Raw genomic sequence first — 19,006 nt, 5'->3', positions numbered from 1 at the left:
GTTTGAATAATTTTTAATTGTGTTTAAACTGTCATTTAGGTAGATGTAAATTGACAATATGAAACCCCACCCTAACTTAATATGGGACGCGCTAAGCGCCTACTTATTAAACAATCATATGCTAGTATACGAAAAATCGGCAAGCACTATACGCATGTATAAAATGAATCACCTATCGTTATATATGTATACAATGAAATGGTAATATACGCCCAAATACTAGGAATCATCATCACATTTATCATACACAATTTTATATTTGTAAACAGATTTAAATCATAGTAATATTAATCCAAAAGTTCTATACATGAATGAAATTCTTATTTAACATTTATTTATATAAGTTATTGTTTTATAATAATGGTGAAGTGCCAAGATTTACTAAGTCAAACTTAAAAACCTGTTCTTAAAAATTTTAACAGGAAAAAAAATATATTAAATTAAACTCTTATAGTCTTATGATATAAAGTTTCATCAATAGTAAACTAAAGATAATATATTATAACTTTTTCGTCAATACTAAAATGACATCAAGCTATTTAATTCAACTTAAATTGCAGAATTTTCCTCGTATTAAATTAAAAAATAAAACCTTTTTTTTTCTCCAATCACCCAATTCCCTTTTTGAGGACTTTCCAATCTATCACATAATTTTTGACTGTTTTTTAACATTGACGGTGACTTTGACTTCTTCATTAGCCCATATTCAACGTTAGCGGGCCCATCAATCTTCTTGACCCCAAGCCCAAACTCTGGCCTTTGCTTTGGTCCATTTTATATTTGCTTTAGCCTTTGCTGACTTCATATTTTATAACGTGATGTTTTCTTTTATTCTTTCTTTCACACGTACGTGCATCCATGAATGATTTTTTTAATTGCAAAAGTCAAGTTAGGGTCTTCAATATATTAAATGGAATATAAAAGAATTAATGTGAGCTAAGACTTGAATGGAAACACCACATGGACTGAGTCACGGCTACACCATCTCGACGAGTTTAATGAATTGGGCCACAAGATAATTAATGGGTTAATTAACAACTAAAACTTAGGGGATTCTAGCCTAGTTAGTTTCTCATTATCATTCGATTAAAATCAACAAACTTGTCATTTTTTTTAATTTACTTGTTTTTCTTAATTAGTTTTTAATAATAGTTTAAATTTAGTATTTTAATAAACCCCCTAATAATAAATAAATAGTCGTATATGTAGTTGAGTCTAATTTAGCTAGTTTACATAATTTAAAGAGTCTCGTGGGTTCAATATCCAGACTTACTTAGCTGTACTAGAGTCGACCGGTTCACTTGCCGATTAGTAGTTTTAGTTAAGTTAAAAGTCTAGAATTTATTACTTAGTATCTAGACTAGCATGTTTTTATATGACTACTTTTAGCACATCAGTCCGCTTACGGAAAACAATTGGTAATAGAAGTGAGTTTTTTTGGATGGGACATCTTGAGTATATATAGTTTTCTTACCACTTTATTCCTCCCTTCTTGAAACCCTTCATTATTTTTCTTGATTCTCAACAAAGTGTGGCAAATTAACAGCAATATCATGTAACATAACAGATTAATTATCGATGATCAATTACTGATTGGTTCCGAACCGAAGCGAAACCGTTAAAATACTGTCCGGTTCTGGTTCTCCTAGTTAGCATTTAACGGTTCCGGTTCCGGTTCGATTCTCGTGGTTCCGAACCGAGTTGGAAAGTTTACTCTAGGGATGGCAGTGAAACCCGAACCCGATGGAAAACTTGATACCCGACATAATTGGGACGGGTCTTACCCGTCCCATTAGGGTTTGGGACGGGTCTGGGATTAGTTTTTAAATTTTTCGCGGGTTTGAGATTTCTAATATACCCGATTACCCGATAATATGGACCTATTTACCCGATTATGTACCCGAAGTACCCAATAACTATATATCTATATACATATATATATGTAAATATAAAAATTAATATTTCTAATTTGTGTTAACTGTTGTATTAATTTTTTTACATTTTAGTAATGTTCAAGACCATTAAAAGGATATTATGTGTATATCAATAAACAATCAATTAAAAAAAACATATTGATCAGTTTCATATTGTCAAAACCTTACAGGTATAACCTACGGGTATTTTTAATAAACTAACGGGTATACCCGAAACCCGTGAGTATACCCGAGACCCGATGGATAATTACTCGATAATACCCGACGGGTCTGGAACGGGTCTGGAATGGGGTTTTATAAACGGGTCCGGGTCTGGGAATAACTTGACCCGTCCCAAGACCCGAACAATTGCCATCTACTCAAATATGTAATATTGTTAACCCTGGCCGATTCAACATCCACATACATCCCCAACTCTCTCTCTCGTCTGCTCATCCTCACCTCATCTCATCTCATCTCATGGTCCCTGAAATCCGAAGCTTGCCATGTACCCTCTTGACATCCATGAATTGGAATTGGAATCGGAATCGGAAAATCGCAATCGTTTGTCTGCTTTGGTAAAATTTCTTACTTCACTATTAATTCCCAGAATCAGATGTATGTTTTGCTTTGCTTTCACTGTTATGTTTTTTAGTCAAGTTCCTTGATCTTGTTTTTTCACTTTTATTATTATATTATATGTTTCGGTGGTCAAGTTTTGTTTTTTAATCATTATAATGTTATTTCACCTGGATTTAAAAATCTTTCCTTTTTCTAATTAGTTATTATTTTATCTCAATTTGCTACCTTTGATTATAATAATTATATGGTTTGTGTTTTAGTTTCCCACCTAGATTTACTTTAGCCTGGTATTCTGATTAGGATGTATATATGCTCCTTAACTGATCTTGTTTTTTCACTATTATTATATTATATGTTTCGGTCAAGTTTTGTTTTTTAATCAGATTTATGCAACTTGGATTTATGTCTTGCTTTGATTATAATGATATTTTGATTTGATTGTAACTGGATTTAAAAATCTTTCTTCTTTCTAATTAGTTATTATTTATCTCAATTTGTTACCTTTGATTATAATTATATGGTCTGTGTTTTAGTTTCCCACCTAGATTTACTTTAGCTTGGTATTCTGAATAGGATGTGTATACACACACACACACAAACTTATTTGTGCAACTATCTCTTTACAACCCTTAATTGTTTGCAGCCCAAAGAGAGAGAATATACTGCTGCTTGTACCAAATCCAAGAGTGGGTGTTTTTTGTCCTTTACTAGATTTTTTGAGCTTATTCCATCCTTGGTTGATACATTTATCCCGTACTGCAATGGCTTTGAAATCTGTTGAACAAATTCCATCATCATCGAGTTTATTAAAGCATTTGTGTTTGTGATTGCAGAGGGAAAGAAGAAGGTGACTGGTCTAGGTCTTACCAATTCTAAAGAAACCAACTTTGGGGAATGGTATTCTGAGGTACGTGGTTTGTATTATATGCTTTTATAGCTTCCCGTGAACTGCACCTGTTTGTTTTTATACACACTTACAGTCAATGTTGTAAAACTCGCTAGTCGGTCCCTAAGCGGCTGACCCCCTTGGAGGGAGTACTCGGGGAGTACTCGGCTTGTACTCGGACAAGATAAAAATAACATAAAATAATTATTGGATATTATATATATGTTAAGACAAGCATAATTCACGTTAAAATAAATATAATTCATATGAAAAAAAAACATAATTCAAAAAATTCATGTTTTGTTGTTATTTTTAGCATTTTACTAAAAAAAAAATTGGTGGCCGAGTTGACCTTGGAGGCCGAGTAATCCCGAGTACTCCGACTTTTGACCGAGTTGGACCTTGGCGAGTAATGGTGGCCGAGTTGGGAAAAACCGGCAAGGTTGATGTCTAAGGACCTTGGAATCTGACTTTTACAACACTGCTTACATTACAATTGTTTGGTTTATACTTATCTGTTTGATGGTGACATCACACATGTTTGGTTTTATACCCACCCACACGGTAGAGATTTTGTTCATATATGAACCGTGCGACAAAAGTTGAACTCATATATAAAACTATTCTACGAGTGTTGCATAACTGAAGCGACCTGTTGTAATTGGATCGTAACTAATTTTTTCTCTTGACTCCCAGGTCGTTACAAATAGTGAAATGATTGAATATTATGAAATATCGGGCTGTTACATCCTCCGGCCATGGGCAATGGGCATTTGGAAAAGAATGCATGTAAGGAACTAAGGATGGAACCATCACTTTTTTTTTTTTTTGCAAATACATATATTTGGTACTTACTACATCTTAGGAAGCTTGATAGACTAAAACTGTTTTCTGACTTGTTTATGCAGAATTTCTTTGATCCAGAAGTTGAGAAAATGGATGTTGAACCCTGCTGTTTTCCGTTGTTTGTGTCCAAAGATGTACTACAAAAAGAGAAGGATCACATAGAGGGTTTTGCTCCCAAGGTAATTTTATGTCCTTACATTCATTTGAGCTGGTCAAGTTGTATTTTCTGAGAGTTATTTGTTTTCAGGTTGCTTGGGTCACAAGATCGGGTCTCTGATTTGGAGGTTCCTATCGCCATTCGTCCAACTAGTGAAACCGTCATGTATCCATATTTTTCGAAGTGGATAAGGGGACATCGTGATTTGCCCTTGAAGCTTAATCAATGGGTTAATGTTGTTCGATGGGAGTTCAGTAATCCTACTCCATTTATTAGGTATAATCTCTTGATTTTGATTACTGATTTGGTTTTGCCATCTCTAAATTTTTTTTATTGTAGGAGCCGTGAGTTTCTTGGCAGGAAGGCCATACTGCTTTTGCAACGAAAGAGGAGGCAGACGTTGAGGTATAAAGTCAAGAATTAAAAACCAAAATGGTGTTGTTGTAAGACTCTGATTAACGAATGATGTGTTTCAGGTTCTTGAAATACTCGAGTTGTATAGACGATTGTATGAGTACTTGGCTGTCCCTGTTGTGAAAGGGAAAAAGAGCGAGATGGAGAAATTTGCTGGTGGGCTCTATACTACTGGTGTTGAGGTAATCTTTTACTTATGAATGAATGGATCGGTTGTTACTCAAGTTTTTATTATTTATGAAGTTTTTAAACAGCTCCCATGTTTGCCAGGCTTTTGTTCCAAATACCGGTCGAGGTGTACAAGGTGCAACTGCACATTGCTTGGGCCAGAACTTTGCTAAAATGTTACATTAACTATGAAGATGAAAAAGGGCAAAGGGCTATGGTTTGGCAGAATTCGTGGGCGTATAGTACCAGAACGGTAAACAATCATTTTTTTTCCTATAAAAAAGTAGTTGACCACAAGTTTTGACATATAAATGCACTGTTTGTTTATAGATTGGGGTGATGGTGATGATAAAGGCTTGGTATTGCCCCCTAAAGTTTCAAAAGTACAAGTTATTGTGGTTCCCGTTCCTTACAAAGATGCAGATGTTAAGGACATATTAAATGCATGCTCTGCCACTGTCAAGATTTTATGTGATTCGGGTATTCTTGCCAAAGCGGACCTTAGAGAGAATTATTCACCTGGTTGGAAGTATTGCCATTGGGAAATGAAAGGTGTTCCGCTGAGGATTGAAATAGGACCAAGGGACGTTGCTAATAACCAGGTAATATAGATAGATACTCGTTTGGCTTGTATAATACATATGAACTGCAACGGGTCAGTGTAGTACTATTCAAAGTTTTTAGACTGTTAGTTTTCTTGACTGTCCGTTCTTGTTTCAAATCTTTAATTTGTTTTCAGGCACGGGCCATTCGCCGTGACAATGGAGCAAAAGCAGACATTCCAAGGGCAGATTTGGTCAATACTGTAAAGGCTATGCTGGATACTATTCAGCAAAGCATGTTTGATGTTGCTAAGCAAAAACGAGATGCCTGTATTCAAGTTGCTAAAACATGGGACGAGTTCATTGTAGCACTAGGTCAAAAGAAACTGATCTTAGCTCCATGGTGTGATGAAGAGGTAATAGTTTTTAGCCCATCAAATACTTTTTGTTCATATTTTTATTTTTTATTTAAAGATAGTTAACACTTGAAATAACATCTTTTATAAATAACTACTGCATTTTGGTGGTTATATATTTATGCCATAAAAATGACTCCAGGCAACTCGGAATCCATGTTAAAAAGCTAAATAATAAAAAAAATAAAAAGAAAAAATCCAAAGTGGGGTTTAGCATGTTATTTGTTTGGTTCACACCTATTTATTTATGACTAATGACGTTTCAGGAAGTCGAGAAGGAGGTGAAAACAAAGACGAAAGGGGAGACGGGGTCTGCCAAGACACTTTGTTCTCCATTTGACCAGCCAGAACTGCCTGAAGGTATTATTATTGTTATTGTTATTATTCTTTTCTTAGAATGCACATGGCTTACCTTTTATCTTTGTTACAGGTACATTATGCTTTGCGTCCGGGAAACCAGCAAAAATATGGACGTATTGGGGACGCAGTTATTAACAATTTGGTTGTCGTGTATCCCAATGCCGGGGATATGATGTTTGTAGGTAAACAGGACTTTTTAAGTGTTTAATTATTATATCCAAAAACGTCTAAAGGCAGGGGTGAGCTTTCTCACTATACCTCGCTCTTCTTTTATCCCGCCTGCTTTCTTATCCCTGTTCCGTAAATTTTGTACGTAGACAGTTAGTTGCTCTGACTAGTTTTTTAGTGCAAAAAAGGACCAACGACGACCCTATCCTAAAGGAGAAGAAGGAGTAGGAGCAGAGCGGAGGAATGGTCAACTCGTCAGACTCATGATCTGAAGACTACAGGTTCGAATCTTGTCCCCGCCTAATTGAGATCTTTTTTTGGGTGGTAAAAGTTGTGTTGCCAGCTAGCTAAGATTGAATCCTCTGAGAGAGAATGGATTCAGAGTATACTTATTATATATATTGATCGAGGAGAGCGGGGAATAATCCGGATAGGAATCGAAATCGTTGCGTACTAGCTTCATTGGGAATAAGTAAGTGTCAAGTTAAGGAGAACTAATATTGACCAGAGAATTGAGATTTGGAAGTCCCAGATCACGGTGGCGATTTGCCTATTATTATATAAGAAACTCGAAAGTTGGTTTGTTACACTGCTCATGGTTAGGTTAAGAAATTCACAAAAATGACGCGTATTTTGAATTTCAGAATCTAAACGAAGACGCCAAACTTCGAAACTCCAATTACAGATACGAGTCATGACGACACCAACCAAAATTGTCGTGTATAATCTCCCTGTTTATTTTTTATTTTGGAACGGCAACTACAACATAATGTCGTCCACAATGAAATGAAATCGAATCGATACCGACTAAGTAGGTAACATACCAGTGTCATAAGAAACCCGTAGGCAGTATCATAACGAACCAATTCAACACCGACAGAGAGCTCTCATTGTCCTTGCTGCAACACTGACCGAGTTCTAGGTTAATAGCGCTAGTTACAATTAAACAGAGGTTTGCTTTTCTTTTATGTTTTGTTCTACTTTGTTAGGCATTATTTGTTGTGTTTAAAATCGTGTTTCACTGTGCTCATGCATTGGTTCAGTTCGGTTTGGCAAAAACCGAACCAAAAACCGTAATGTCAGTTTTTGAATTTTTGAATATCGTTCGGTTTTACCATTTGAGCTTGAAAATTCTGGGCTGAAATAAATAGTTGGCTAATAATTATGAACTCGGGCCAAATAACAAGTTGAAGATTTTGGGCCTAAATAAAAAGTTTGCTTGAAAATGGCAGCCGATTTTCAGCGAGTTTTTTCAAGGTAGCTCGGTTTGTGAACGAGCCGATTTGAGTGATTTTTTTCAAACTTTTGTCGAACAATCTTTTAAAATGTAGGCGAGTTGTTTCAAGCTGGTTCGCAACTCTAAATGCTGCATAAACCGGGTTTGGAGTAACTGATTTAATTGGTTTCATGTTACAGGTGGGACGACCCAAGGAAAGGAGGAAGACAGCAGCTCATGAAATGAAAAATCGATCAAAACGAACTAAAAAAAACTGAAACCGAACAAAAACGAAACGGACAAAAACGAAACAAAAGACCAAAAATGAGTTCGGAATCAACCAAAAAGAAACCAAAACCTAACCCGTCCCGTGTGAAAACTCGTGTTGGCTTGAAACCAAAACCGAAACCGTTCCAATCTGAAATACGTTTCGTGCCGAAACCTGTCTCGTGCGAATACCCGTTCCGATCCGAAACCTGCCACATTTCCTTATGACACTAACTCACGTCGACCAATTTCTTTGAATTTGTCGACCCATTTTGACCCGAAAATAACAAAATGGAATTTAAAATGACTCATTTTGACCCATTCAGTTAAAATCTCTTACCAAATCAACCCATTTAATTTTTAAAACAAATCCAAATTAACCAATTTAATGGTTTGGGTCAAGATTGTCACCCTTAGCCTATACAAATAAAAATTATTGACATTTATATCCATTTAATTTTTTACTTTAAATAATTCAAATGAAACCAAATAATATTCTTGTCGGTTATAAAGTACTATCAATATCTGAACGCCTTTAATAGAAAATATTAAGATTGAACAGTAAAATAAGATTCTTAGAGCATTCTCACCTGATCTCCTAAAATTTTATGTGGAGAGTAGGGCTGAGCACGGTTCGGTTTGATTATTAGGCGAAACCGAAACCGAAGTAATTTGTTATTTGAATATGTAAACCGTTTGGTTTTCGGTTTTCCGGTTTTTCAGGTTTCGGTTAATTTCGGTTTCGGTTCGGTTATTTTTGGTTTTTTTTCAAATATGTGTTGGCATTGCAAAAAGAAATAAAAATGAAATGCATATTTTAAGCTTATATAAGGACATGCTAGAGTACCACAGTCCACATATATATTGAATTCAAAAAACAAAAACGGCACGTGTTACGTGAAATTATACGAATACAAAGTTGCTAAATAGAGTTTAAAAATTAAAAAGCATTAAAAGTTTAGTCCTGATCTTCCATTCATCATCTTATTTATTTATCTTAATTTAGTCCATCCTCATCATCTTGATAATCTTTATCATCATCAATGGGTTCGGTTTTTTAAAAATGGATAACCGAATTGAAACCGAAATTTCGGTTTTTCAAAAAAACAATAAATTAACCGTCGGTTAATGCTCCGGTTCGATTTTTTCGGTTAATTCGGTTTTCTGCTCACCCCTAAAGGAGAGTTTGAAAATTATAGGGTGGAGTTTTGAGTGGTTGTGAGTATAAATTATAGGGTGGAGAGAGAAAATGTAGTGATTTTTTGTAAATTTGGAAAAAAGGTAGTGATTATTTTGTAAATTATAGGGTGGAGAGAGAAAACTATAATGATTAAAATAAAAACAATATTATTTAATTAAATAGAAAAGAAAAATTTATTGTTTTTTTATTGTTATTATGGAGATGGGGATAGAGGATCGATTAAAAATGTTCTTATACACTATTCCTTATAGATAATAAAACAAAATAATCATCACATAACAACAAAAGAAATACTGACACATTTTTATGGGTTAATTGGGTTCATATTTGGGTCAGATTATGATAACATAAGAGTTTACTAAATACGTTATTTGAATAATTCTTAACTATCTTTAAAACACTCATTTAGGTCGCGCTAAGGGCTTACTTTATTAAACAATCATACACTAGTATATGAAAAATCGTCTAGGGCTATATACATGTATAAAATGAGTCACCTAGCGTTATGTGTCTGTATACAATGAAACACTAATATACGCCCATATACTAGGAATCGTCAAGGGCTAGGCACCTACATACACTATTTATTTAAAACGTGTAAGCTACCCTGCCATCGTCGCATTTATCATTCACAATTTTATATTTGTAAACAGATTTAAATCATAATAATATTCTTCCAAAAGTTTTATACATGAACGAAATTCTTGTTAACATATTTTTATTATTTATTTATATAAAAGTTATTGTTTTATAATAATTGTGAAGTGCCAAGGTTCACTAAGTCAAAACTTAAAAACCTGTACATAAAAAGTTAACAGGAAAAAAAATATTAAATCAAACTCTTATAGTCTTGTGATATAAAGTTTCATTAAATAGTAAGCTAAAGATAATATATTATAACTTTTTCGTCAATACTAAAATGACATCAAGTTATTTAATTCAACATAAATTGCAGAATTTTCCTCCTATTAAAATTAAAAAAAAAATATTTTTTTTCCTCCAATCACTCAATTCATTTTTTGAGGACTTTCCAATCCATCACATAATTTTTGAAACTGTTTTTTAGCATTGACGGTGACTTTGATTTTGACTTCTCCAGTAGCCCACATTCAACATTAGTGGGCCCATCAATCTTTTTGACCCCAAGCCCAAACTCTGGCCTTTGCTTTGGTGCACTACGAGACTGAACCTTAGCCCGAAAAGACTTGGTGTTAGCCATGTAACCCGGGTGGCTCGCGTAAGAATCATCCTTGGAAAGCCCATCATAGAATGACCCATAATCATCAGGCCCACAAGAGTACGCAAAACGAGGGGTGTTGTGGGCTGTGGAGTTAGAGATGTTCAACGAAACCGGTTCCTGGAACCGAACCGGTGGACCCGAACCGGACCCGAACCGGTTCCTACCCGTTTTTTGTAGGAACCGGACCCTATCTGATTCAACCCGATGATCCGTGACCGGTTCTTGCATTTCTGAGTGGGGGCGGGTAGGAACCGGAACCGAACAGGAACCAGTTCTGGAACCGAACCATCCGGAACCGGTTCCTAACCGGTTCTAGCCGTTGGATCGAATATAGCCGTTGGAAATCGTTTTTTTGGCCGTTTTTTGACCGTTGGGCTAAAAAATAGCCGTTTTTTGGCTCCCCCAAGCACCCCACTACTAGTATAAATAGGTATTTGGTGTCATGGGTTCATCACAACACTCAAAACGCAAACCCGAACGCAAAAAAATACAAAAAAACGCTATTACAACGTTTTGAGTTCTCTAATATCTTGTTTTCTCTTCTTCTATATTCATTTTTGTTGTTATGGCTGCCTCACAATCATCGGTTGGTCAAGGTTCCAACGCCGAACCAAGTTTCGTTCGTATTGTACCTCATAATCGTAATCAAGAGATTTGGTGCAATTGGGATTTGGTTGAATTGAGTGATGACCATTCATTGAAGGCTCGGTGCAAGTTTTGTGGGATTTATTTAAACCCACTTTTGAATTCAAATTTGAAGAAACACATCGAAAAACCGTATTGCAAGGCGTTGAAAAAGAACGTCGATTCGCAACAAACGCAAATGGATAGTGAAGGCGGAATATTTACATACCAAATTTTCATGTTATACAAATACGAATCGTAGTTTAGAATCCAAATCGCAAACGAAAAACGAAAAAAAAATAAAAAATTTTACACTGTAACCGGTTGGAACCGGTTACGGTACAGGAACCGGGTTAGGAACCGGTTAGATAGGTTAGGGGTCCGAGGGTGGGAGAACCGGTTCGGTTCCCTAACCGGTTCGAGCCTGGAACCGGTTTAAAAGGGGGTTTGGAATATAGGAACCGGTTAGGAACCGGTTCCGGTTCCTAGTCCCAAACCGTTTTGAACATGCCTATGTGGAGTAGCGAGACTCGAACTCGTGAAGGTTTGATGAACCGGGCATCGAGAGATGGCGTGGATTAGTCTGTGATGGGGATGGGGTTTGGTCTGCGGCCCAAGCCCATGTGTTGGTTCTTGTTAGTCTTGATTTGGGCTCTTCAAGGCCCAACTCAATGGGGCTGGGCCTTTCACCATTAGGGATTTGAGAAGAAGATGAAATCCTTCTACTCTTTCCTTCACTAGCCTCCCTCTACAAGTTTAATAAAAGTATAAAAAAAAATGAGTATTAATTGTTTTAAAAAAACCGCTAAAACCGTTTGAAATGTTCATAGTGAAGTAAAGAAGTCGGTTTGAGTGGTTTGATATTCATACATGCATTTCACGGTTTGGTTTTCGTGGTTTGACAGTTGACAATTTAAAAGTTCAGCCTGGTTTAAAAGTTGGAACTGTCATTTCCGAATTGACTGTTTAACCTTCACATCTTATATTACTTTCTAAAGTTTTGAAATATGGATTTTTATTTTTACTATTTTAAAATTTTAATACAAACTAAATATTATATTGATAACATTGTAAAAATCAATTTAAACTGACAAAAACCAAACCGTCAAACCAGTAAAAGCAGTCAGTCTGGACGACCCACCCAATGCCCGGTTTGATTTGTCGTTTCTTGAGACTATAATCAATAGTTAAACCAACTAGACCTGACCAGGAAAACACTATAGAATATACTTATTAACATTAACATAAATCGGGAGCTTACCATTGACCTTCTTGGGTGAAACTGTTCACTTTGAAGACGAAATCTATGTGCACGAACACTTGCTCGTGCTCTGAACAAAGCTTCCATCCCATGCAGAGCTTGAACCGCTCGTTTTCTCACCAAATAACCTCTCACAAGTGCTTGAATTTTTACCAATGATTTCAATGCATTCAAAGCTTTCCTTGCCTGTTATACTTGTAATTAATGAAACAACGCAATTGGATTTTTGATTGTAATCTAAAATAACCGAACCAAAACGAAAATTGACAGTTGGTTTTGCATGTGATTAACATTGAAAAGCCAAACTAAACAAAACTTAAAAATATTCATTTTCTATTTTAATTTTTTAGTAATGTATAATAACTTGTTATATAGTGTAACCCAACTACTTTTACCCAAATATAATAACCCAAATGTATTATAAAGTAATAATCAATCAATTACTAGCTAGTAGAAAAATATTAGCCTGGGTTCATTAATTTTTGCCAAATTTTATTTTTGGCCAAAACGGCAAATCCAAAAAGGCTGAAATCGAACCGAATATAAACTAAAAACCATAAAAACAAAACCAAACGATTGCAAAAACTTAAAACCCAGAACTTCTGGTTTTAGTTTGGTTTTAGCTCAAACCCGACATAAACCGATCCATGCACATCCCTACAAGCTACAAGCTAGCCCGAGCCAAGTTTAGCTTTGTTCTTTGACTAGTTTAAATTGACACATATACACATGTTTATCTTAAAAGCCTGTATGACATTTTTTGAAAACTAAAAAAATATATAATAAGATTCTCTTAATATTACAAAGTCTAGTTTTTTTGCTAGTTTAAATTCTGCATATATTATGTTGTAAATATAATTTTTTGTTTTCTTATACACCAATATATGTAACAAAAATACAAAATTTAAACATTTAAAAACAAGAAAACAAATCGACTCGTCAACACAAGAGTTGGCTCAAGCCTCTCACGAGCTGAGCCAAATCAGAGCCTACTAGCTTACAAATTTCAAAATGATGAGTGAAATGAAGTTTTATTTAATTTTGATCATATATCTAATAATCCGGTTTTGATTACACATTAATTTATAAAACAAGAAAAAATCGAAATCGTTAAATAATAATAATAATAATAACAATTATTATTATTATTATTATTATTATTATTATTATTATATTACCAAATACCCACGATTTTTTTTTCATACATAAAAATATATATAAAAAATTACAAAATTTAAACATTTAAAAACAAGAAAACAAATCGACTCGTCAATACACCAGTTGACTCGAGCTTTTCACGAGCCAAGCCAAGCCATAATGATTAGTGAAATGAAGTTTAATAATAATAATAATAATAATAATAATTACCAAATACCCACGAAACACAGACTGTATTTTAACGGCAGCCAAATTCTCGCACCCGGCCGTTACTCTCAACCGACTCGTCAGCCTGACGTAAGCATAAGCCGCCTGAGCCGCCGCAACCGCCACGTCAGCGGCGGCAGCAGTGGCAGCAGCCACCGCAATAGCACGTCTACTTTGCTCCACATAACTAATATTACGAGTCTCCGGCAGAGGAGTGGTGGGTTCACGACGTGACCGGCCAATGCATGCCGGAATCTTGGTTTTCCGGTGACCGGAATTAGAGTCTGGGGTGATATTGTTGATACCAAAGAAGGCTTTGAACCACCTTAACATTTTACCCATTGTGGTGGTGTTGAAAGTGAGAGTGGTTTTGTGGTTTATATAAAATTATATTATTATGAAATGTAACAGCTCATGGAGTTTAAATGTTTCTATTAAGAGGGAAAAGTCCACAACAGAATATATGTATATAATATATATACAATTACATATTATATGTGTATATGCATGTTTAGAGTGAGAATAAAATGGTCCAAGGAAAAAATAATGGAAAAAGTTTAATCAGGTATTATTTGTTTGATGATGATGTTTTGATACTATTTAAATATTTGAAAATTTTGTGATGAATTTTATGCTAAAGGTATAAAATTTAATATAAACAATAAAGAATATATAGTTGTGATTTAAAAAAAATAATTGTTTAATTTTCATATAACTATTTGAGAATACAAGTTCAATTATGGTAAAATTTGAGAATATAGGGTGTACTTAATGGCTCAAGTGTATAAAATTTGAGGGAATTCTAAGAAAAAACTATTTATGTATAAAGTTTAAACTTTTAAAAGTTATTTTTTTTTCTTTATGTTTGTTGAAAATGAGACTATTTTATCCTAAATGTATTAAAAATTTACCTTTTACTATAATTAGAGAACGGAGAATAGAGAATAATACAAGATGTTAATAATATCAGTTATTTTAGTTGGTTTTTCTGACCACTTAACTTTATATGATCGCTTGAATTTTAAATTAATATTTACATTTTTTAAATTTTAATTATGTTAGATTTGTTTTGACTTAAGTTATTCGAACTATATGTTTTGTTGACTTTATTTTGAAGAAAAATATACCGGGTCAAAGCAATTACAAAAAAACCTAATAAAAAGTTTGCCGTTACATCTTAAGATTAATGATAAACGAATACACTGTTAAATTGGCACGAAATTTGATAAGCCGGCCTCATAATGTGTTCTGATTGACAACTCAGATTTGAATATTCACCTCCGTTTAATACGGTACGACAGCTTGTCATATAGTTGTAAAAGTTGAAATAGCATAATATACTATCGAAATTTTAATTTTACACGGATTGACAGATAATTATACAGATGTAAAAAACTAATATAGCATAATATAAAATGAACAGACAATTAATAGTAATTAATTATAGAGTAAGTTGTTAGCATTATATAATTAGTATAATTTAAAAGTTTGGTGCCACAAATAAGTTTTTTTAGGTTTTTATATATAAGATATTTTTGTGGAATGAAATTATGAATTGACTCTTTGGTGGCATGGCCGTTATTTATTTCCTTAAGTTGGTGCTGGTCTGTGGCTGGCAATGGCCAACAGGTTTTGATTCTGTCTTCTAGACTTACACCTGAAAAATTGTTATTATTTTTTGCACATGTAACACATGTAATTATAAATAGGAACTTTGGACTCTAGTTCTATATAATTCAATAGACGCAACTTCACATTCTAAATTGGCTCAAAACTAACAAATCCATCATGTATATAGAAACACAATTTCATAACACATTATGCAAGTATAAGAAAATAAGGCATTCAAAGAATGTGGCACAACTTCAATTACAAATTCATTTATCAAAGTCCTTTTCTCAAATTAAAATTGTTGACTAGCCCGAACATGACATGTTGTATTCGGGTTCATGTTAGTTTTCAATATCCGAGCCGGGTGTTTAGCCGGAAAAAGACATGCATTCGAGTTCATGTTAGCTTTTAAGATTCATATTGAGGTCCGACCTACGCGCATGACCCATTTAGCACACTTAAAACAAAATATTTATTTCTTGAGATACACAACTTAAAGAATCATAAAACTTCAGTAAATATTTTATTTCCAGAAAAAATAATGAAGAAAAGCTTTATTACAGAAAAAGTAAACACAATTTTAACTAATTAATCATAAATTGGTTTTATTAATATGTTGTTAATATAATCATTTAATCTTTTAAATTTTAGCACATACTGTGATTAATTTATAAAGCAAATTACAATACAAGAAAGAATCTTTGGGTGGTACTTGGGTCCGGTTGTCTAGTCACTAGTGTCTTTGGCCTCCAACATTACCTTGTGAATGTTTCCCTATACACAAATTTAGACATGTACTTGCATACACACCCATGCATGTACATATAAACACTAACATATGTATAATGTATACATGCATCATGCATGTCCATTTTCGTATGGTACCATTTCACATACCAATGCTTATACACAATTTAAGATAAAACATAACATTTCGGTAATAAATAAATATTTGGCCCAAACTTTTTGTCCATTTATTCATTATTATGGACATGCTTTTTTAAAGGAACGTTAATTATGGATAACATAAGATTTGTATACACATGAAATGTAGTTGAATCCCACTAGGAGGGATGATTGAGAAATGTTGATCCTTTTTAGGGAAATGTTAAAAGACCAAAATGCCTCTCACGTGTTAGCCGCATGCAAACACTTAACAAAGGAATTGGATGGTAGTTAGTCAAAAGACGAAAACCAAATAAGCATGTCATATAAAGGACACCGTCTTAAAGTAAACTTTTTAAATGAACTGATTTATAAACCAGCTATGTTTAAACCACAAAATTTGTATTTCTTTCTTGCAAAAAAGGATAATAACTAGTGGGATTTAACTACATGTTGTGGGGATGTGGCGTGAATTTGGTTGCTATTGGTTTAGTTCGTCACAGTACCAATACGATACTGGCACTTGCTATAGCGCAAAAAAAAAAGAAAGAAAATCTAAAAAAATAATGTCATAATAAGACCAAATTGAACGTAACCACAAAAAATTTACGTCAAAATCATGTAAAATGGTGCAAAACGTTTCTAGTTCATTTTCTGATTTCCTTTTTAATAAAACATAAAATCATTGAAGAAGAAAAGGAAAAGAAAAGAAGGCCACTGGGAGACCAAACATTTAATTTCCAATGAACTAATCACTTTTTCAATATGTTCTTTTTGTTCTAAATCTTCATCAGATGATATATAAAGTGGTGGCCGGTACTGTTCGTAACAACCACCACTTTTAATATACAGTATTATAATGACATATATAACTAGAGACGCCTATAGATAATTATAAAATTATGTTGATAACTCTGAAACCTAACTTCCAAAGTGTTTGTAAGTAATGGAAGCTAGATTGATGGAGTAACATGTCCAAAAACAAAGCAACTTAAGTTGGTGGTGGTGTGATTGATATGATGAAGGATGGGGTAGCAAATCAATTGTGTTTGTGTTTTTATTCACTTGTTAACCATAAAACCATGCCAATATTGTGAAACCTTTTATCCTTCCCTCATTTGTTTTTAGTATTGCCTTACCCCACCCATATTCCAAACTTCAAAAATAATTCATCACTCGTAACAAAATAACATTAACTTACTTTGATATAAACTTTATAATATAATAAAGTATATTCCTCACTTCATGTGGAAAGACCAAAAAGTGTGGAGAAGCTAGGTTTGTGTATTGGTGTTTTATATTTATTCAGAGATATAATGTAAAATTTTCTGATTATGCTTATGTTCGTTATGTATTAGACTTTAGTATCTCATCGTATGTGTTTTTAAGAAAAACATAATGTATTTTCAAGTAATTTTGGGTACAGATCGTGTATTTAAAAAACCCGGTTTCAGGTATTGGAAAACCCCGGTTCCGGGTATGGTACCGGTTCCAGTTTTCAGGCATTACTGTATACAAATCGGGTCCGGTTTTTGGTACTGAAATGCATACCCTATCTGTACCCTACGGGTAGATTCGGGTATGGGTTGTAAAAACCCGATTCCGGGTTTTTTTTTGGTACGGTTCCGAGGTTGGGTTTTCTTTCACCTCTATAGTCTATAGTGCAAGCTGGTGCAAGCTGGTTTTCTTTCACCTCTATAGTCTATAACGCTAACCCAAAAAACCATTGCAGGTCTCAAGCAACCGGAGAAGAAGATCAAGACGTGGTTCGTTCATCTCGAAAATCCGTGGAAACATCGTCATGGATCAGGTCAGATTCATTTCATGCTTCGACAGTTATGCTACACAAGGCAATACTCACGATGGTGGGACAATTGTGCATAGACATCTTTGTGCAACCATATAATTTTTGTTCAAAATAAATGTTGCCATACATTTAAGTGTTGGTCTAGTACATGTTATGCAAATGCGAGACATTGGAGGTTCCTTATGTTTCTACATGTAATATATATTTTCCTCAAATATTAGTTTCAAACAACATTATCAATAAAATCATGACCAAAGATAGATTCTGGGTTGTTTACAACTTGAGTTAGAAGCTCGAGCTCAACTCAAGCTTTAGACAAGGCTGAAAATTTGAGTTAGCGTTCAGCCCAACTTGACTTGACTCGATTTTGAAAAAGGTTGTACTTTTTGGCTTGATTTCGGATCGGTTGGGATGCTATAACTTTGAATAATAAAGATCGTAATCGAAGCGGATCAGGTGATGATGACAAATAGTTGAACTTACAACAATGAATGCTTTTTTTACTTGAACATAATATAATAAAAGTTTAGTTTAAAATAAACAAACAAATCGTGGATCGAGCACGGCTCACTCACAAACCGATCAATTTCAAACCAAGTTTGACCCATTGCATTTATTATTTTATCAAGCATCTGGATTTAAATAAAGAACCATTTGTAGGAACGGCTAATATTATTGTGTTTGGCTCATACTTTTTACATGTTTAATTTTCTAGCCCTGATGTTGTGAATTTTCTTAATATTGTTCATCTAGACGTATAGAGTAATTTTTCGTCCCTTAAGACCCAAAACTTTATTTTTAGCATGATCGATTTTACACTTTTACTATCTAAAAGATAATTGCGACGTAACTTGTTGAATATTTACTTGTCACTTAATTGCAGTCATTTGAAATAAAATGGATAAAAAAAATCATAAAATCTAAAAGTTAAAAACAGTTAATCATAACTTAATATCATCGACTCTACTTGTTAGCTATGTAGACGATATCGTCGACATATCGGTTATCGGTCCCTTAGAAATATATTAGTTAAAATATTTCCCAAATATTGGTACCGATATATTGGCAATATTGATC

The 19,006-nt window shown here is 34.0% G+C and overlaps 1 protein-coding gene and 1 pseudogene across 2 annotated transcripts; one reads left to right on the top strand and one right to left on the bottom strand.

The window, feature by feature from the left end:
• Positions 1-4,547: 4,547 nt before the first annotated feature.
• On the top strand, positions 4,548-6,436 carry LOC143581817 (proline--tRNA ligase, cytoplasmic-like; annotated as a pseudogene). Its single transcript, XR_013143889.1, has 8 exons — positions 4,548-4,660; positions 4,724-4,796; positions 4,861-4,980; positions 5,069-5,219; positions 5,297-5,568; positions 5,706-5,924; positions 6,191-6,284; positions 6,355-6,436. The product of XR_013143889.1 is annotated as a proline--tRNA ligase, cytoplasmic-like (transcript).
• A 3,712-nt stretch (positions 6,437-10,148) lies between these two features.
• LOC143581816 (protein IQ-domain 26-like) lies at positions 10,149-13,968 on the bottom strand. The gene is made up of 4 exons (XM_077064507.1): positions 13,630-13,968; positions 12,262-12,447; positions 11,516-11,748; positions 10,149-10,461 (listed from the first exon to the last, which is right to left on the bottom strand). The coding sequence occupies exons 1-4, from the start codon at positions 13,966-13,968 to the stop codon at positions 10,149-10,151; spliced, it is 1,071 nt and encodes a 356-aa protein (XP_076920622.1).
• Between the last annotated feature and the right edge of the window lie 5,038 nt (positions 13,969-19,006).

Source organism: Bidens hawaiensis, unplaced genomic scaffold, assembly GCF_021521415.1.
Source record: "Bidens hawaiensis isolate Kalapana, Puna unplaced genomic scaffold, B.hawaiensis_p1.1 tig00031197_1, whole genome shotgun sequence".
Lineage (NCBI taxonomy): Eukaryota > Viridiplantae > Streptophyta > Magnoliopsida > Asterales > Asteraceae > Bidens > Bidens hawaiensis.
The sequence above is the reverse complement of the archived record's forward strand: the minus strand, read 5'-3'. Positions and strand labels throughout refer to the sequence as shown.